Source organism: Toxorhynchites rutilus, chromosome 3 (assembly GCF_029784135.1).
Source record: "Toxorhynchites rutilus septentrionalis strain SRP chromosome 3, ASM2978413v1, whole genome shotgun sequence".
NCBI classification, from domain to species: domain Eukaryota; kingdom Metazoa; phylum Arthropoda; class Insecta; order Diptera; family Culicidae; genus Toxorhynchites; species Toxorhynchites rutilus.
In genome coordinates, this window is record NC_073746.1 from 171,276,289 (window position 1) to 171,298,353 (window position 22,065).

The 22,065-nt window shown below is 38.7% G+C and overlaps 1 protein-coding gene across 2 annotated transcripts in view; it reads left to right on the forward strand.

Moving 5' to 3' along the window:
• LOC129777586 (inositol-trisphosphate 3-kinase homolog) overlaps window positions 1–22,065 on the forward strand; it is a 32,758-nt gene that overhangs the window by 7,731 nt on the left and 2,962 nt on the right. Inside the window, exons 1-3 of one of the 2 annotated variants that reach the window (XM_055783954.1) lie at window positions 5,429–5,758; window positions 5,972–6,061; window positions 20,776–20,876. In XM_055783954.1, the coding sequence (XP_055639929.1) occupies window positions 5,729–5,758; window positions 5,972–6,061; window positions 20,776–20,876 (221 nt within the window). In that variant the 5' untranslated portion in view covers window positions 5,429–5,728. Of the gene's footprint in view, window positions 1–5,428; window positions 5,759–5,971; window positions 6,062–20,775; window positions 20,877–22,065 lie in introns of those variants that run through there. The other variant, XM_055783953.1, reaches the window with a different exon arrangement.

A 22,065-nucleotide genomic window follows, 5' to 3' on the forward strand; every position in this document is an offset into this window, starting at 1 on the left:
CTGATAGAGCAGATTGAACAGATTGCGCCCGTCAGTTGCTCAACGTCGACGACGCCATCTGTTTGGGTTTACGGTATTACGAAATCGAAACAATCGAGATCCGAATCGAAAAATTGCCCGCACTCGATTGGCGTGGCACCGGGCATGTTATGGGGAATGATTTGATTTGACCCGATTGCATCCCGTATTTACATTTGCTGTGACGTTAATAGCAGACGAAGCGTGGCTACAATTTTGATCCCGTGTCTGGACTGTGAACTTGCTCGGAAAGTTTGTTTAGAAAATTTATGTGATTTATAAGATTATAATCATATATGGTTTTGACCATGTGAACTCATGAATTTGCGAGCAATTAATACAAAGTTTATTTTTGGACAATCCTCATACACACAGACAACCCTTATTTGGCCCCACGGACATTATTAACATACCGATCGCGAGGGTCAGGTGTTTTTTCGCGAAATCATCCCGATCAGGAAACTGTCTAACTCTGCAATTGCGTGTTAGCTAACTCAATTAGAGCCCGCTGCAGCAGAGCAGGAGGTATATTTGCGTCTGTGCAGAAATACTATAAATGGCACGGAATCGCGCCGCAATATACCGGTCTTTGCCTGTCAAAAACAGCTCACCGCTAAATGGGAACATTAACACGGCGTTCACGAAACTCTCCAGCACGTAGTAGGAATTGGCAGAGCATTGGCGTTTGTCGTCATCTGCGATTCAGCGGTCGATTCAGTCGTTTGCGCTTTATTTCTTGTAAGCCAGAGCTGTTAATTCGATTGATACTATTCAGGCGATAATCGCTAATTTTCATCGTCAATGTCGTCAACCTAAGTGCGTTGGCGTGTTGGTTGAAAAACGTTATAATCAGATACTTTGCCCTGGTGCTAATCATTGAGAAGATTCGAGTCATGCAGAAAAGCATAGTTTATTGGATTGTTTTAATTATACCTTCAAACTTGTTTTACTTATCTTTATTCTTTTACTCGTAAATTGGAGCCAAAACTAATTACCTGTACCACATTAAACCTAATCAATAGAAAGTTAAAAGGAATTCGAGCGACATCCATATGCTAAGATTTTAACGTAGGGCTACGTCTTTCACGATGCATTACATTGAAGGAACATGTTTGTTACTTATTAACCCATAAACTTGTTCAAATAGCTCAAAAACTGCATTGAAATCACAAAAATCTCACTCATTGCCATTAATTTTGCATTAATTGCATAGTTCTACGTTAAAAAAATGCAATGGACACCTTCTGTTTTCCATTAGTTTTATATTGAACAATTTTTTATATGAAACACTAGCTTATTGTATCGAAAATAAGTCGTGAGTGCACATCAATTCAGAGAATCAACTGGTGATTAGAATTGAGGGGCTTAGAATGAAAGGGGTGTAAGTGATTTGATCGATTTCTCTACATCGACTCTCTCTTTTGGTCATAGCTTAGCCTCAAATACATTCCCAGCTGTATTTGACAATGTGGAAGATAGGTCAGAACCTCAGACTTATCATCATCAGACTCTTAACTTAAATTGGAACGTTTTGGCAATTGAGTTATTAACTAAAGAAAAAGTAGATGAAGAGAAATCGATCAAGTAATTTACACCCCTTGCATTCTAAGCCCCTCAATTATGAAATAATTTGGCAAGCCTTCTATAAGCCTTCTTCTTTAACGTTTTTAAAAAAGTTTGCTCAGCTGTCTGGACTCGAGAACGATCGCATCAGCATACCGTTATCAGGAATCTAGTAAAGCTGGAAGGCTTTCGTAAATTCACGGCTGATACGGTCTCAGGCGTTGTGTTCAATTCCCGTGCGGTGAGCACAATTTGATTCCTTTGCGGGTAAATTCACAGGGGCACTGAAAATGTTTACAGTTTATTGTCACTCCATACAATCATGATGTGTTTCGCCATTGACCAAAATAATAATGTTTATAAAACTAGTTGTTCAAAAAATTAAGTAAAATGCATCTTCTAAAAATTCTCCGATTTTCTATTGCGTTGACGAAAGCGGCCAAACAGATATACAGTGGCTGAAGACAGACACGATTGATTACCAATGTTTGGCAATTAACCAATCGTGTCGAATTTTATATTGATTTGAACATGAAATAAATTTCTGAAAAATAACTCTATTTATTGCTTCTTTACTTCAGGAATGGAAGATGCGTAGCAGTGTGATCCACCCTGAGCTGATAAAACCTGGTCAAACGATCAATGGAGACTTCTATCATGACAACGTTCGGCCTTATGGCCTTATGTTCAAGTTAAGATAATTTGAAAAATATTGGATGGGAGATTTTGGTTCACCCGCCTTATAGCCCAGACATTGCCCCTACTATTTGTTTCGACCGGTACAGAACTCTTTGAGTGGAATACGCTTTACTTCAGAAAAAATTGGATGAATTTATTCTTGGCTTCAAAATATGAACGTTTCTTTCGCGACGGAATTCATAAATTGCCCAATACTTTGATTAATGTATTAATTCATTTTTTACTCAAGTTAATATGTTTTTCATGCAAAAAAGAACGAATCAAGTTGCACACCCAGAAGTCTACTCGATCACGCTTCAACAACACCAAACCGGCTGTTGAATCATCAACGCGCCGCTGTTTTTGATCGACGGCCAGCAAACGCAGCTCCCATCGCGCGGATAGCTTTTTAATGTCCGAAATGTCGTGCAAGATGTATCCCACTCGCTCTTTTGAAATGCCTGCGGCCTCAGCTAACTCGCGTAACTTCACTTTACGATCGCTGAAAACGTGTCGTAGCCCTTGCTTTACGATTTCTAGATTCGTAGCCTCTTTTGGCCTTCCAGAGCAAGGTGCATCTGCAGTGCATACACGGCCCATTTTAAACTCACTAAACCACCTATAAACTGTTGTTCTCGAAGGAGCAGAAGTGGAATAACATTTCTTTGCATTGATTGTTCAGGAGTTTTTCATCAAACACCAATATTTGATCAAAATACGATATTCATCTTTTTACATTTCCCATACCAGAGGTGGTCCAACTTTTGGTCACGACTAATTGATCAAAAGTCAGGCGGCGATCTATCAGAGCTGACTGTATCAACGAATCACTAGAAAATGAATATAGTATTAACTTTTGCGGTCGTTTGTCTGCTCTCAGCCACCACAGCAAGGAATCATACTAAATACTTTATTCAACGAAGTGAACTTTTCACGAATGTATACGAATTTTCAATGAAGAATAGGTAACGGTAATCGATATAAACAAAATATTATTAACGTATCAAGATAAGAGGACCTTTTTCACGGGAAATCAATTCCGATCGCAAAGGGTTAAAGGATGGAACAAAGTTTGAAGTACATTAAAACCATACTAATAAATATTCAATGGAAATCATTCTATAAAAAGAAATTAATTATCGGTAATTGAATAATTGATAGGTAGAACGTTATTTTCCTCAATGTTTTATTACTAAATATCGGAGTATGTTTGAAAGAAATCGGCATTTGATATATCACAAAGAATTTATTGTTTATTGGAAATACACCCAAGTAGAGTATTATATTTCATAATTACCAAGAAATAATAAGGCGTTGTTAGCACGATAGAAATAAATATTGTGAAGCATAGATGATGCATGAAATTGATTGTCACTCTAGAGTTGTTGTTTCATTATTCATTTTACGGAAATGTTAAGTTATGTGTATATTTCGAATTTGGGTTCGTTCTTCATGAGTAAAATTTTCTATAAATTTTCCCTAAATCATATTTTAGAAATACATTTAAATAAGTATGCGCTAACACTAACATACTGTTACGGTACAAAAAGAACCGCAACAAAATTGAACCATAGAATGTATAGCAAGGATGGAATCTGAGAGTAAGTTCAAATCCCTTAATATACAGTGGATGCATTAGAAATTCCCATCCGGATTTCCGGAGTTTCTGACGAGTCTTTGCAGACGTGTGTGGCCTTGCGTTGTTTTGATGGAACACGGCATCTCTTTTGTTGGTCAATTCTGGTCGTTTTTAGTCAATCGATAGCTTCAAACGGTTCAGTTGTTGACAGTAGAAATCTGAATTTAGTATTCGGTCATTTTGAAACTCATAATATACGTTTTTCCAAGTCCCAGAAAGAACACAGTGGAACCTTCCTGGTCGTTAATCCTGGTTTGATAGCCGGTTGAACTGCTTTACCATTCTTTGACCGCGGTCGCTTTCGCACAATATTGTCGTATGTGACCCATTTCTCATCATCAGTCACAATCCGTTTAAGAAATGGAAATGGGCTTTGTACAAATGGTTTGAAACTGTGTTGTGGTCAATTTTTATTTTCTGGGCGATGCTCTGACTACCAACATGCCGGTCAACTTCTATTATTTTTGTGATTTTATCAACATTTTTGTCGACGGATATGCCTGTGCGAGGCGCATCTTTCACATTAACAATGCCTGAACGGAATCACACACACACAAACACAAAACAGCTAAAGAGCTTTTTTTTAATTTGAAATGTCACCTTAACAACGGGCATGATCTTGAAATTGTTTGATCGTTATTCGATCAAGACAGCCATCTATCGAGAAAATAATGAATTTCTTTTTTGCCAACCTAATATTTACTCTCACCAGTAATATATTTCTTTGTGATCAATATAAATACTTTGTAAAATTGACTCATAACATTTGAGACACTATCCTAGATCAACCTACGCGAGCGACCGGTAGACCGTGGACTACCCTTTGGCCACCCCTGTTCTATACGAATGCTCAGGTAGTGACATTCAAACAACTGTAGTTTATGAACAAATAAACGAAATGTCATGAAAGTCCACACGTAAGCTAGTGACACATGAACCTCTCGAAATGAATTTTGCTCATTTTCAACAGCGCCATCTGTTTAAGAATCTCGTGACTTTACATACTCTTACAGTTTTGACGAATTGGCTCACCTGGTAGTATACCACTATCCGTCTTGCCGATATATACGAAAAATAAACAATACCGTAACGCTGAATTCCTTCAAAGAAACGCCAGCAAGAACAACATGCGCCACAAAAGTGAGTGAAATGAAAAATATTATGAATCATCAACCGTTAGATCGCACCGATCACCGAAATATATGAAGATCGCATTCCACATTGTTTACAGAAATTAAAATACCGATGATACCAAAAAAAAACGTGTGGCATCAATAAGTGGCCTTGATTTCCCCGCCATCTGTGGGATTGTTAGCTAAACCACAACCCACGCCAATAACAATGTTAAAAGTGAAATTTCCCACCACCATGTGGATCAGGCGGAGTGGTGCACGCACACATACCATAAACACCCGTTATAGGAAAACCTTGCACACACCGAGAAAGTGAACTGAACCAAGAATCGAACAGAACCATACGTTGTCCGTGGTGAGCCGAACTCTTCATCCGTCTTTTACTGCGCTGTTTTCAGTGTATTTGCACAAGAAATACGAATGTATTTCCAGAACTGCTTCCCGAGAGGGAATACAGCTGGGTATCCATTATTAGAACTTCGCTCTCATCAACGTGAGAGTACGTTTGATATCTCGGATCGCTCGGGACTTCGAGTATGTAAACATGGGCATTTTTATTCCGCAAACGTCAGAGTGTCTCTTTAAACCAAAGTTTTGGCACGCATTTGCATCACAAGGATTGCTGTTATCGCGTGGTCCTCAGACGATACATTGAATTCCAATATTTGCCGCCCCAAATATATTTCTCGCTCAGAGTATGGGACTTTTGTCTTGTTTATTGAAGAAGGTAAGTTATGGGTTTTGCAACGTTATCACATTAACAATGCGCTACAAAGCGACAAATAAAAACCGTTAACCGTCCGTAGTTCCTTATTTGTGAGGTTGTGATACGTATTTCGATACCATACCCTCAATGGCAGCCAGTGAGACAGGTGGCTACAGGAAGAACACAACTCGTTTTTAATGCCCGTTTTTGTTTTACTGTTTCATTCTTTTGCAGAACATTAAAGTCGCCGATCGAACAGCCGCTGAGTATCTAACGGATCAAGGGGCGCCGAATAACAAATCGCTGCTCAACTTTTTCGCAATCGTAAGTACCCATATTAGGACCGTGTGTATGTTTCGCAACGGATTCTCGGTAAGCAGAGAGACACGCTCGCCGCTCGGTTGCATTACTATATGTGGAAAGCATCATTTGTCGTGAGAGGTCTGATCATGTTTTATTGATCGATGAGTTACATTTGTTCCAAGTGCTGTTGATTTGCTTCCCACACAAAATGATTGATTGTCTGAATTGGTCGCTAAATCGAAACCGAAATATGGCGATGGGAGGAATTAAGTAGAAGTTTGTTGATTTGATAAAACATTGTCTATATGGTTGGCACGAAGTGAGAGCGGCTTTTTATTTGCATTTTTTGACGTAGGATTACGTTTTTCGGGAACATATTGGAGTACAAATTGAAATACGAAAATCGATCACACTGTGTAAAATGTCCAATTTTAAACGCTTACTGCTCAGTCATTTCACGATGAATTCATGAGATTTTTGGGACAATCAGTGTGGGCACACCATAACAATTCATTACAACGAATAAAATAGGTATATTTTATGAAACCAACTATCAAACAATTGGAAAATCTCAACCATTATCCAAACGGAAATCCCAGACTCTGATTGGTTGTTTCACAAAAGCAATCTATGCTTTCACATCCAGTGCTTCTGCACCTTGTTTAGTTTAGTTGGTATAAAAGAGGTAGTATTCGTGAATTTCATTCACATAGCTTCGGACATCAGTCCGAGGAGGCCATGCCACTTCCAGATTTGTCTGGAATCTTCCAGACTTTTGTAAAGCACCCAGATATCCAGACCTTTGTCTAGTCCAGACTTACCGCGCTTCGTACAGATTTTTCCAGATTAAAAGGAAATTCTGCTATCACATCTGACTTTATTGAGTTGGTGTGGAGAACTAGTTAATGCTAGTTTTATTGTAACGTTTATTCAATTGGAAGGATGGTATACTGTTCGTGAATGATTGTTTTTCGTTATTCAAGATGGACAAAATTGCATACCAAATTTATTTGATTGGCTACAGGGCTGATGGAGCAATGAACATGACTTCACCAGGCAACTCCTTGAAAATGCTGCATCCATACGCAACTAGATGGCTTTCACTAGAAACAGTGGTGCAAAGAGTGTTTGACAGATATGAAGCTCTCCGAATCTACTTTGGATTTGTGAAATATATTAATCATGTTGAGAACGCCAAAGTGGTAGCCTTTTACAAAACTTTGAACGATCCGTTGACTAAAAATTTATTTGACATTGTCGACATACATACTCAAAGTGATTAACTACATAAATGAGCTGTTTCAAAGTGAGAGTCCGGAGCTACCGATTCATCATTCGGTCATTTCACGACTTTTTACGCACGCTAAGCTTTTTCATGCAAACGCTAAGAAATCTGAACAAAATTGCGTTTGATCAACAAAATTACGAGAGCTTGGAAAATGTGTAGGTTAGGACAACGGCTGAGCTACTCATTAGGGAGTACGTGAACGATGGAAAAATATCTGTTGATCTACTCAACGAATTTAACCCTTTCCCGTACAACATCGAGTCTCACTCGTGGTGTACTTGCATAACATAGGGCCCTAGAACGCAGCAGAGTAGTGAAATCACTTGACCATTCTACCGCTTACTGAAAATTTTCCTAATCTGGTTCCCAGAGTAATGATTCAGCCAATTGATGAGGAATCCAGAGAGCTGTGCAATTTTGATTTTTCAGAATATTCTCCGAATGAATGAACCAATGTAGTCATATTTTGGTTTGGAGAAAGAGGTTTGGTACACATGCTTGCAACCATCAAGTTTAAGTATAATGCGTCGATATATGATGAAAAAATAACTGTTAAACCATGTTTTATACATCAGACGTAAAAATGTTGATCGATTGATAGTGTCGAATTATAGAGACTTTAAACTTTTGCAGTTCTAGTCCTGAGAAGGGCCCTTGCGGACAAACTCAATCCAAACTCCTTCTTCACCTGTCTTCAGAAAGACACTTCATTGTCATCACTCGTTAGCAAACCGTGTCCGCTTCCAAAAACATCAAACGACATTTTCGTGAAAATGTTCAATGAAATTCGCAATTGAATATACAAAATGTTGACAAAAATCCCGACAAATCTAGACTTTTGATTTTCCAACATCCAGATTTCTGTACAATACACCTGGCAACCCTTTATGAGGCCGTGTCAACTAGGCAAGGAATCGCCTCAATCTCCAGAGAACATAATCCTTACGTGAGGAAAAACACATTATCTTTGATAAAAAAAAATAATATAATGAAACAGTTGAAAAAATTGGTGGCAATATAGCTGCCACAGCCCGTTAACCTCAAAAACGCTGCTTGCCGCTGCCTTATAAGCTAATTTTATTGTACCTTTGGATATTCAAAAACTAAAACAATATCTCTAGTGCAGCGAACCCCTGATTTAAACCATTTATGGATTAGTAATGTATAGCATTTCAAACAATTCTCAGAGAATTTTTAATTCGAATGGTTTGCAAATCATCAATATTCGACGGCAGCAAAAACATTAATTAACGCTAAAAATATTCCATAAAAAACGTGACATGGTTTCCTGAATATAAGTAAGAGATTGTTGCCAGAGATTCAAAGTGGCATTGGTAAAAAAAAGCCTGTTCATATAGATTACAAGAATTATAATTAACGAGATAAAAAGCTAGAACAAATAATTCCTACCAGTTGTAAATAGTTGTGTGCAAATATTTAAGAAAAAGGAGAAGAAATTTCTCGAATATAAGGAAGCTTACTGAAAATAATATTGTGTGTTCGCTTGCATTAAATGGCTTGATTAATTGTTTTTTTTTTCTCGGTTTATTCATTAAATCGAATTCTCTTTGTTAATTTTTTTTTGGTTTACGTGTTCCGTTTCTATCCCTGAACTATTTGGTCACTATTTGGACTATTTGGTTGGCGCGAAGTCAGATTGGATTTACGTTTTCTCAATACTTTTTATATTTTTTCTCCTCGACTTACTATTACTTCTCAAATTGTTTTTAAATATTACCAATGCATAAAAAAGCGCATTCGAAAATTCAAGTGTTTATTCCAGCTTCTCCACCGAAACAAAACTTTCCGAAGAATTTACTGCGAAAATATTACATAACCGACCAGTAGGAGCGCTGAGAAGTGCGTCCCGATAATAACTGAAGAAGCTTCCATCGCCAATGTTGTATTTAGGAGATCAAAGAATTCTAAACAAAATTAGTTTATTTTAAGCCAAAATTTTCGCACAACATCTTCTCGAACTGCATACCGTGCAGCCGGTTATTTTCAGTTTCTTCCGGATTTCAATCCCACCGGGCTCATTTACGTCAGCACACTGGTCACCTGATCACTTTCGATTGTTGGAAAATGACATCCACCAAACTGCTGACGATTTTCGGTCAATCTCATGAAAGTCTAATCATCTACGGGAGGAAGATTGCATATCTCAAAAATGGTTTACGTCATCCGTTTTGCCAAAGCCCCAGTTGAATTATGAATAAACATTAGCCGCGCTCGTCACTAACTACTAACTATCTGTCCGACGCCACCACTCAGATGAAGGTGGTTCAACCTGTTCGCTGACGAGCATACAGATGACTTATGGTAACTGAGTTTGACGACAGTCATATGATGCCATAGACAGTTTGACTTAAATTTAAGAATTGCAGCAGTTTGTGCCAACCCTAAGTTCATCGCATGGACTAAAGTACAAGCACGTATATTCGGTTTGGCTAGTGTACAATAAATTCTCGATATCATTATGATCGACAAGTGGAAAACTCGGGACCGCAAAAACTTCAATATGATATTATAAATATCCCAATGCGTTTGAATGTTAATCATGCGACAATGTTAATTGATACCACTTGTCAACTCAAAGATCTCAAAGTTGGATCTTGGCCGCAAAAACTCTCATCGTTGACACATTCAAAATGTAAGTTTCGCAAATACAAAACCAAAACTACTCAGATTACCCTCTTGCGAATCGTTTGCGGCAGTTGTGATATTTTACACCACAACCCTGCGCAGCAAAAACAACAACAACGGTATTGCAAAATGTCACGACATGAATTTTAATTCACCGCAGATATGGATACCTGTTTTGCCAGCTTACAAAGTAAGACACACACAAGTTGCGGTTGCTCGCTGATTTCACTGCGATCGATTTATTTTTCCTTACATTGAATTTGTCAGATCAAGGTACGAAACGGAGCCGGTAATGATTTACTTTGTAAGTTGAAATGTTGCCTAACGGACGGACGGATGAAGTGTGGTTTTGGTTCTACGCGTATGGTTTCGTAGGAACGTACGGCGAGGGCGCCGTTGGATCCATAAGTCATTCTTGGTTGTTACCAAGGTCAATGCCGTACGGGAGCGCCATTTGACGGCCGTTTATGGCTGCGGTACCATGGTCGGACAATGATACGTTAGTTATAACGCACAAATGCACTGATGTTACTCGACGTGTGTGTTCAATCCAGTAGAACATTTGCGTTAATGGTTTTTTGCCGGATTCTTTGTCTGAATGAAAGGTTCAAAGCATATGTTCTTCACGGAAACCTTATCCATCACTTTGATTTGCATCAATTTATATAAATTTCTGTAGCATAATGTCTTTTTCTGTTTTTAATGTTTGTCTCTCTTTGAATCAGCAATAGTTTGATCGTTCTACAAGGCTTCGCGTACATTGCTATACTCTCCACGAAAAGTGAGATAAATCGGGCAAAAAATTATAATATAGGAGCTGTAAAATTAAGGATAATTACCAATTCCGAACTTCCAATAAAACTCGCGAACCGGCCTTCAACGTGGACTGTATTTCGGATTTGCTATAGACGACGTACTCGGGTGAATTCCAGTAGATGAAAGAAGATGATTTATTGGATGCTGTTCTTTTTATAGGTGTTGTGAACAATGGTAATTTGTGAACTATTGTTGTGTACTAACATTGGTATTGGTATTGATGTGTAACGTGTGTAACACTTGCGGGATTTTAGCAGGGGTGTTTATGAACCTCACTTAAGGAAGCGTTACTATTATTTAATTTTCAATTTATTTTAATTTCACACTTGGTATTTAACAGGAGCATTGGGATAAAACGGACGGGTTGAGCAGAACTTCAAACTTCGCTGTTTAGTATACTGTTTTTAGAATTTTTCGAAGTGCTTCACTTGAAAGTATTCTGCATTGTTTTTACTAGAATTAAAACAGGCCGATAAGATTCTCTTTTTGACGTAGGACTACGTCTTTCATTAAGGGTGCCAAATCAGAAAACAGGTCACGTTTTTATGATATTAAGTTAACATTAATAACTATTTTTGCTGCGAACGGATTTTGACGATTTGCATACCAATCGAATAAAAAATTCTCTAAGATTTGTTTAATATGTTATACATATATACAATCCCCTAGTCTGTAAATGGTTCAAAGTGATGAAAATTTTAAGCACTCTCATTTTCCCATTTGTTCTGTCCATTTGTGTGCTTACCTAACCGTGCTCTTAATAACGAACAACTTATACAGAAAGAAAAGCTAGAAAAGCAACAACAATGGGGATAACGAAAAGAGAATATTGGAGACATTAACTTCACTCATGCACAGTAAGCGTATAAATATTGCATTCTTCTGAGGAAAATTTTCAGTCTCTTCCTCTACCCAAAACAGCGAACATCGATGATTCTGCTCGTTTTGTGTCATCTTCGTTTTCCCTTTGAGCTGTAGACTTGAGCAAATATTTCACTCGCTGTGGATCTGGCATTGCAACCACCACATCGAGCCGAGCCATGGCAAAGCAGACGTAATCGTTGCCGACTCACAAGGAAAAATATTGTTCTACTGAAATGCAGTGTGTGATTTAGTTTCGCGTTCCAGTCGCAAAACTGTCTCCACCGAGGTTGACTATGCAATACAACTGGAACTGCACCTTATCAATCGTCTCTTTTCGAAGCCAATAATACTAATAAATAAGTTTATGTTGAGTCGAGTGCTAGGTTTGTGTATATCAAGTCACTTCTAGCCACCAGTGTTTGGCTTTGTGCTTGACTTCTTGAATCGCATGTGGCGAATATGTGTGTCAAATTCGAAAAAAAAACTACGGGTAGCGCGATAAATACGGAGTATTTCAAGTTCGTGTATTGTTCTCGCAAATGCAAAAAAATGTTTCCAAAAAGCCACGCAAGCCATTGACCCTTTTCAAATTCACCGAAACATTATTTATGAAATTCCGTTGCATTTATAAACAATATCTGAAATGATAAACAAGCAAATTAAATAAAACGGATGTGTAGTCCTACGTCGTAAGCGGTCATGTCTTGGACACAATGCCGTATAATTTTGGTGATGCGGTGAAACGGAAATATGATGGGAGTAAAACGGACAGGTAGTTAAATACACGAAGCACACAAGTTTATCGTCCGCGAGAACAACTGAAATGGAAACAGGCACATAGAAAGATAGATAACGTGAATTGTATGCTTTTTCCATCACTAACTTTACACTGTCCATCTTGATCTTCATTTCTATCATTTCCTTCATTGTTGTGTTTACTTTTCCAACATGATTCTTTTTGATAATCCTGCAAAAAAGAGTAAAGAATTCATATTCAAGAAGTATCCATCCGTGAAGAGAGAAGAGAACAACATAACATCGACATCGTCTGTTTGAGGAAGCACAATTTTTAAGGAATGATGTACAGTGTCTGAAACCTATCAGTGTTGAACAGAAGTTGAACAGAAACAGCTATGCAACAGTATTGCTAATCCCTAGAAAACATTAAATCGTATATCTACCAAATATCTACGTAGATGCAGCGTCATATAACTCATGTTTTGGGCGGTATATGAAGCGCCTAACTGGCATATACATGCAAAAGTGAAGGCGATATGCATACATGACAAATGCTTGCGAAATAGTTTAGATGAATATACGATTTATACATGTACGACCAGAGTTGCCAATAATATTTTTTCAAAAAACTGGAAGATTGCTCTTGAAAAAACTGGAAGAGAACAGGATCATGTAAAATCGTTTTATTTTAAGAAGATCGTCTTTGATTTATCTAAAAACATTTTTTTCGCTTATTCCAATGCTTGAGAAATATAATTTTCTTAGAAGCTTCATATAGTATTTATATGTAGTATTTGTATAACCATTCGAACAAATCAAAATACGAAGAATATGAAATAAAAAAAAACCTTTGCCGGCGAATGACGGATTTCTACAGTAGAATGTTCGAGAAAAACCATTGAGAACTAGAGCAGAGGATCCAAAGCCGACAAGGAGAACGATTGTAAGTTGTTATCTATGACTATTACCTGAAGAAAGATAACTCTCCGCCGTCGCGATTGAAGTTCGATACAGAGTACGCGCGATTGATAACTTAACATATCGCCTTGAATATTGGTTTAGGAGGAGTTCTCTCGGTTACCTTCTTAGGTTACCAAAAGATAACTCTGCTCTGCCACGATAAAATTTCTATAAAGAGTACGTGCGATATATAATGGAACATATCTTCGTGTTTTATAGGAGTTGTCTTGGCTTCTCAGGTTCCAAAAGATAATTCTCCCCTTCGAGATTAGAATTCGATATATCGCCGGTCCGTTTGGTTTTAGAGTTCTTCCGGTTATCTTTCTAGTTATCCCAATAATAACTCTCCACCGTCGAGAATGGAGTCTGTCGTTGCCATTGTATTTCGATTGAAAAAGATGCGATGAATAATATGATATACAGCCGGTCCAATTAATTGTACAGGTTTTCCTTTTCAGGTTACCTAAAGATAATCTTTCCCCCATGTTGTCCGGAGATGTTCGGATTTTCATTTCGTCATTTCAATTGGTGTAAACGAATGTAAACGGAAGGATTTTTTTATTTGATTCTTTATTTGAGAGGCTTTCAGCCTCCTGGGCTGGTTCGCCTGTGAACGGAAGGAAGATTACTTGGTTTTCATATTCAAATCAATCAAAGTTGATGGAACACATTGACCCTTTGATTTTCTGAGCTTTAGAATGATTTGGAGAACCTCTATCATCTGATGTTTATATAAACTCCAAGCCAGCATAGCATTTGGGCTCTATGAATCATTTTGGGTAAGTTATGAACATTGCACCAGTCGTGATTGAAATGGTAGATCAATTGGTCTGAACGTCAGAATGTTTTGGAGAACCTAGAACATTTAATATTTATATAAACTCAAAGACATTGTAGCTGCTTGGGTAGGCACCACACGCTCTGCGCGCTAACCGTGTTGTGAGCAGGAGAAAAATAACACTGAGGGTGTGTACGAAAAAAAGATCAATCCAAGCTAAATACACATTGGATCGATCGAACTAAAAATATCAAAAAACAAAATTGGTCAAGGAACAGGAAGGGTGAGGGAGGGATAATTTTTATGTATCGTGAATTCATTTTACAAAAACTTGGGAAAATAAAGAAATCATATAAAAACATCTGGATAAAACTGGACAATATTTGAAAAAAACTGGAAGATTTTAGGGTTTAACTGTTTGACTGGATCGAGGAAAAAAACTGGAAGAATCCAGTTTAAACTGGCGACGCTGTGTACAACTAATATCATACGTATATATGATTTACTACAGGCATAGAAAAAAACGAATGGCGGAAAATGTTCATGAGGTTATATTTCTATAACCACAAATCGCCATTTGTATATATGAGAACAGTTATGTTTGTAGAGATAGTTTCGATTGGGCAGCCATCGCTCCTCATTTGGCCCTTTCTTCGTCGACGGACATATTTTCGTTGAAGAGTGTCCAGAAGAACTCTAAATGGTGAGAGTAGTGTACGTTATATCGAGTGACGTTATAGCGAGGATACGTTATATCGAAGTTTCCCTGTACAGTAAAACCTGTTTTTGTGCGGTTTTTTGAGCGATTTTATTTTTGTGCGATTTTTTTGTGCGGTTTTTTTATGCGGTATATGAAAAGAAGCATATTTGACGAAGTTATCGTCCATTTAGTTTTTTTTTCGATGGTTTATATGCATTTCAGTGCGAAAAAAGCATATTTGCGTCTCAATTGTCCATTTCTGAAATCATTCCCCTCCTCCCATCAAATGCTCTAAGTTTTTCTAAGTTTTTGCATGACATGATTTCTAACAGCAATACGTTTCGACATGCAACTAAAAGCATAAAACAGCCACGCGCAACCGAAAAGGCAAACTGTCCCATCACAAAGCAGAAAAACAAAAGGAAATTGAACGGTAAACTGTGTGAATTTGAGTTATTTTCTTGGGGGAAACTTTTTTTTATGCGGTCCCTATCTACCGCACAAAAAAGGTTTTTTTCCAAAATGTGTACCGAACACGATTTTTGAAAACTACTGGTGAAGTTTTGCTCGATTTTTTTTTTGTGCGGTCCCTATTCCCCGCACATAAAAAGGTTTGCCTGTATAAAGAGCGGTGTGTAGTGGATATCAAATCGGCAAATACTGCTTTGTAATAATTATTTGACTTATTGACATGATAGATCTTTCTTAAATTCTAGTATATTTGTCCAGTTCTTTGTTTTAAAGAGGCTTTGAACTTTGCAGTTCATTCGTCCCTAATTATCGACATCGACATTCAACTGAATCGCAATCTGGAGGACATGGTCGCAGAATCTGCAAGTATCAACCATTGACCGTTGAGCACAAAAATCTGTGGAGGCTAACGAAGATCTCAGAAATTCGCTAGTCGTTCTCTCTGGAGCTAGAACTGTCCCGAAGACGCTACTGGAAGCGCTCAAGATATTGAACAAGGAAAAGAAACTGGCCGGCATCCAAAAGTCGGCCGTTCTAGCAATTCCACGGTCTGGACCCAAAACCAAGTGCATGCAGATACGTGCATTCCGCAGAGCTGAAACCCCCTTGGTCATTGAGAAGCCCGAACCAGTTGAATGATTTTGGCTATAACTATTGCAAAATTGAAACTCGTTGCCCGTAACCGTCGTTGCCGCTTATGTCACTTCTGCTGCTGCTACCGCTACGTGCTCTGCTTCGCGGTTAGAAAAATGAATGATGTTTTCGGAAAGCGACTGCCAAATTCATTTGATTTGACTGACGATAAAATCACAAGAGGAGTGTCTTACAATACAATTCTTGCTTTTATTCAAATTATATTCCGCTATTACCTTAGTTGCTCCTTTTGGTCGGAACCATTTGAGAAGCACAATTTGGATCAATCAAATCGTGGCACATAGTGGTATTTGACAATGCTTGACATTTCAAAATTATTCAAATGTTTATGTGAAGGGAAATAAAATGTTATTGATTATTAAAATAAATTGTTATTGATGCAAACATCTTTGCGATCTATTAAGCTAGAGTTATATACGCTCAAAATCTTTTTTTTTTCTACTTGTTTAGTGCCTAGATTTTCCTTTTACCCCCTATATCTTCCGGTTAGACGTAGCCGTAGTACGTCAAAAAAATATGAAGAGCAAATGAAATTTAGAATACAATCTTGATTATATTTTACGTAAAGCGGTTTCTCGGTCTATCTAAGATTTCTCATTTCCACAAAAAAGGTATTCGGTATTAAAAATCTACGACACGGTACGGTTGTTTCCATACAATAGTCCTTCCCATCAAACCACCAGACATGCGGCTTCCGCGATCCGTTTGACGTCACGATTTCCATTCATATGCGTCCCTTGGAATCATAATGGCTCCGTTCAAAACAGACGAAGCGCAATACAATGAGTGGCCCCCATCAGACGAAACAAGAGCTTAAACTGGAGGACTGTTTAGTTCTCGCTGGATTCAACTTTCCCAATGTTTTGAGGCTATCAGATTCAGGAGAATTCAGCTCTAAGGCACACATTGCTGGCAATGACATTTTCATGCGTTTGACGTCAATTGAATTTAATTTTTATAATAAACGCGAACGACGCAGTTGTGCGGTGTGGCGGTGTGGGGACTGAATGTATTCAACTGTTGGGCCCCATCGGTGCTCATGCACGACTGCTACAAAATTATGTCTGTTCTGTGTAGAACAGTGCCGAGTTCGAATCCTGAAGCTCGTGAGGTACTGGAATATGCCCAAATACCCTGTATTTTAATACAAATGATGGTGGCGTTATGGGTAGCAATATGCTCTAAAGATAGTTGAGGTGAAACAAAAAAATAAGCGGAGCAAATTAAAGAAAAACATAACTGTGCGTGTAAAAAGAGGGAAAAAGTTTGATGAACCTCCACAGATTGACGTCAATCCCCCAACCATGAGCTGCATGAGCTGGGGTTTCGTTTCCAACACCAAACCGAACAAAGCGGAACAGAGCAGTCATAGGCCCATCCTAAGCAAAGGCCGAGTGCCAATTTCAACATCGAGACCCCGTAAGACCCACCGCTTGGATCAAATGGTGTAACACACTCTCCCGGACCGCGTATTCGATTGAAACAAGGGCAGCCACCGAGGTGCAGAGAATTGCCTTCAACCCTGTACTGACGTCAATGCCTATGCCTATGCTGCTGCACAATAAGCCTCATTCATTGTGCGTTTCAAGCGTTGTGAAATTATTTACTATCGGCCAACAAGAAACAAATGCGAGCATAGTAATTTTCCATACATTTGACAGAATCCTCTGACGCACTTTCGTCAGTTCGCCGGAGCGATAATTCAGTTGTAGAAATGCTCATTTTGACCGATAAGCGACCTCCAGCAGAGTATATTCATTTCTGGAAACAAACCGAAAACAGAAACCAAACACCAATTAAACAGAGCACAATAATGTCCAAACTGACAAAACATTGATTAAGTTCTATTTATAGTCCCTCACCTATGACCATAAGTATAGCACATCGAGAGTCTCCGCGCGCAGAAGAAAGAGGGCGTGACTAGGCTGTCGTTCGATCGGAAGCCAATCACAGAAGGTCTAGCACGAGTCGCTGGATTGACGTCATCGCCATCAAGCCACCCAACTCCCTCAATCGCTCAATCGTGCTGTGAGCTGTGCGCCATATCGAGCAGCAGCTGATTAAGCTTCACCTCCCTTCCGATAGATAAGTGTGTGCTTAATTCAATTAACACGGCTCACTTGCCAGCTACCGATAGAATATGGAAAAACTCCCCAGTACCGAGGCTCAGTCAGTCATTGAGGCCTTTTTTTGTCGGGTGAGCTATTTTTAATTGATAGCTTTACTTGATTCGATGCAATTTGAATGCAGTGGCAGCACGAATATCACACGATGGATGCGATAACCAGAGGGAGCGGCGCCGTTGGTCGACGGATTCGATTCCAGGACTGGACATTTGCTTTTGATAACATCGGCCTGGGACAGCATGTGTCGCTGTCGTGTGCTTGCTTTGTAACCAAGTCGCTTGAGCACAAATAACACACAGTTTGACCTTACAAAATTATCTAATCAGCAAAGGGATAACGGTTGTGCATATGCTGATGTTACAGTATAATAAATTTCCGCTGTATCTCGGCTTTATATATCATTTTTGTTGGGAGAGACATCGTGATTTTTCTTTAGGACACTCACTCACAATATTCAGACACAGATTTATGGGGAGATATTGTAAATTAATCGTATGTTGAATTATCTAAATTAGTGCAGTATCATAAAATTCGTTGCTGTAGACTTAAATAATTACATTATACACTCTGTCCAACTTCTATAAGACCACCTTGAATGTACAGCCATTCCATGCAAACCGATATAGTGGTTCTCAGATTTCCATGAAAAGTGGTAGTTTTGTACTTTATTGCAGAATATTAGACCCGTATTTTTTTTATTTTTTTGTTAGGGTGACCATTTTCATTTAAGAGTGGTTCGAAAAATCATTTTTTCTTCAATTTTTTCCCAAGAATAACTTTTTTCAAAAATGCATAACTTTTGAATCACTGAACCAATTTAGATGAGTGACATATCAAATTGAAGCCAATGAGCTAGCCTTTTGTTGAAAAATATTGAACTTTAAGCAAAAAGAATGGATTTCGTTTTCGTTATTATTGACTGTAGTTGTTTTTTGTTGTCTTCACTTTGGCTTTGGACAAGAGGGCAGTATATTTTTTCATATTTTTCCTTGAAAGCTGAGGATTTTTTACATAACATATCCCGATATCAGAGATGTTTTTTTCGTTTTTGAGGTGGTGAACTCAAGGCCGCAATTTCGGAGAGATTTGAAAATATCGAGAAATCAGTTCTGCAAAATTTGGGAAATAGTATACCAATACGAATACGTACGTATATACGGACTGCTTTCCCTCAGCGTAGATTATGCGTACTAGGATCCCCCAAAGATTTTCAACAGGATTCATGAAATCTGAAGAGCGAGTCAGTCAGACCAATAAATCAAGTTTTTGATCCTTAATCCATTGCTTAGTTCCCTTCCTGGTATGAATAGCGACATTGTCTTGCTGGAATGTGATTTTTTGCGACAATAATGGGAACCATTCCCTTTTCCTCATACATATGTTCTGTCCATTTGTGTGCTTTCCCGAACAGAGTTGTCAATAACGGGCAACTCATGCCGCCGCTAGAATAAAATAAACTCCACCCTTGCATAGTAAGTAAACTGTCGCCAGCGTATAAGTATTGCATCTCCTCTGAGGAAAATTCTCAGAATCATTCTGTGCCCGAAACTCGTGCGCATCGGCTCTGTTTTGATGCAACAAGCTCCTTGCTCGGTTGACGATTTCGACCGAGAGTCGAGAAACAATTTTACATAAAGTGTGCATCTGTTTCATGCTTGTTGAATGGCGATGCACGGAAGATGCCTCTCATTACATACTCAGTGCAATGCGTGCATTGCTATGAAGAAACAAATTGAGACATATGACCATTTAGTGTATTGTTCTCGTTCAAAATCGTTGCTTCTCGAAATGATTCTACAAATCCACGCAAGCCATTAAACCGTTTCAGGGTCCCCGGAACTTTTTAGTAAAGAGTTGTTTATAAAATTTCGACGTATCCGCAAATATTATCCGAAATGTTAAACCATTGTTGGTTGTTTAAAAAAAAAAGGATTGCGTAGCCCTACGTCCTAAGCGGTCGTGTCTCGGATACAAGCCCTCTAATTTTTTTCTTCTGAAAAATCAGAAATTTTCTGCAAATTTCCCGGATTGAAGTATTTTTCTAAATCATAATTTTACATTGTTTCATTCATAACATATAACGAATGATTCGGTACAAGTGTTGTATTTTCATTTTTTCACTGGACAAACGATGGGTGGCATTTGTTGCGCTTCAAGTATTGCAGATCTCTTTTTTTTTAGAAAAATGTAAATTGGTCGAATTGCACTACGAACTACTGCACCATCCACCGTATTCTCCAGATTTGGTCCCGCGCGACATTTCTTTTGTTTCCAAACTTGAAAAAGTCACTCGCCGGGCAGACATTTGAGGCGAATGAGGAGGTCATCGCCGCCACGGAGGCCTACTTTGCAGACCTCGAGAAAACGTATTTTTCAGATGGATTAAAGTAGTTGGTTCATAGCTGGGTCAAGTGTATCGAGCTTGAAGAGACTATGTCGAGAAATATATCGCCACTTTTCCAAAACAAAAATTTTGAAGGCTAAGTGCTTATCGGACTGCCTTCGTAACGATTTGGACCACAATTTTGCAAATAAAATAAGTACTTAACCGACGATCGAACGGACGTATATATTAGCCTCCAATATAGTATTTGAACCGAAAATGTATTTCGGGATACCCAACAGCGAACAACAACTGCCAGTCCACCGATTACTTCATATAATAATGATATCCCATTTCTCAATTTCTTTCAGAACGCCTTGGAGTTGAGTGCCCCCGCCAGTCCTGTACTCCTGGAGCAAAACGCTCCGGCGATTCCATCCGGCTGGTTGCAGCTCTCGGGACATCCTAAGAGGTAATCAATCCGAATGCGAATGCTTCGCTCTGATCGCTTAAGTTCAATTTCACCCCTTGGGTCATTCACATTGCACATTCTGTTGAAAGCTAACGAACGCTGTCTGTCAACAGCCCCATAACGATCAACCATAACCTCCGTTCCCAAGGTGCATTTCACTTCTTTGTCACCGCGTCGCCGTGTCCGTTATTGACGCGTTCACATTAAAAACGACCTTTCACGAGACCGCCATGAGAGATAAAACAAAACACGTGACGTCAAACGAGCGACTCGGCTGTAAATGGCAAAACACCGCTAGCGCGTATCTCCGCTTTTGCCCATTTTTTTCCAGCTGCTCAAGAAGATTGGAGACAATCGAAACCGTCGGACGCTTCCTGTTTCTCTGTAAATCAGATCACACCGGGAAAGAGACAGAACTGCGATAGACCAAAGTTGTGCACTACGATATCAACGGTGGCGATAAAAAATCCACTACGGTTTTTTTTCTTCTAGCGTAGAGCTGTTCCCCACCGATCGCGGCCCGGATTATACAAAAATGACGTCAATGATTCAGCTGGCGCATATTTTTGTGCAGATTTCCATAAAACACGCTCACTCACAAGTCTCAATTGCGAGCAACGACGGTCGGCACGATTTGATGTAGATGTAGAACAAACGTTCGTTGAATCCAGAATCAAACCATTTACGCCGAGTGGAAACCAATAGTAACGGGGCCACGGTACGATAGATGAATGGAATGTGACCAATCGGCGGCCTTGAGAATGTTCTTAGCGATTCAATGAGGGGAATTTTTCGAGAATGTAACCAGCGAGCCTAAGTTGTTATTCTGCTGTTTCCTTTTTTTGACGTAGGACTACGTCTAACCGGAGTATATGGGGGGTAAAATGAAAACCTACACACAGAACATGCAGGAAAAAAATGGGTGGGTTATATCTATGATATAACCGCAAGGTTGACGTGGGACTACCTTAGCTTAGCAATCATTTGTTTGTATTGATTAAATTTTTGATTGAATGCAACAATTTCCGAATTCAATATATTTGCTTTGTGAGAAAAAACATTGTATAATGCCATGTAAGATCAATTCATGCATTGTGATAGATTATGTTCTTCGTTACAAGTAAATTTAATGACAGTCCTTTTTCGTTTGGTATAATGCCCAGGACAAAATATGTGAACGGAAGAATTA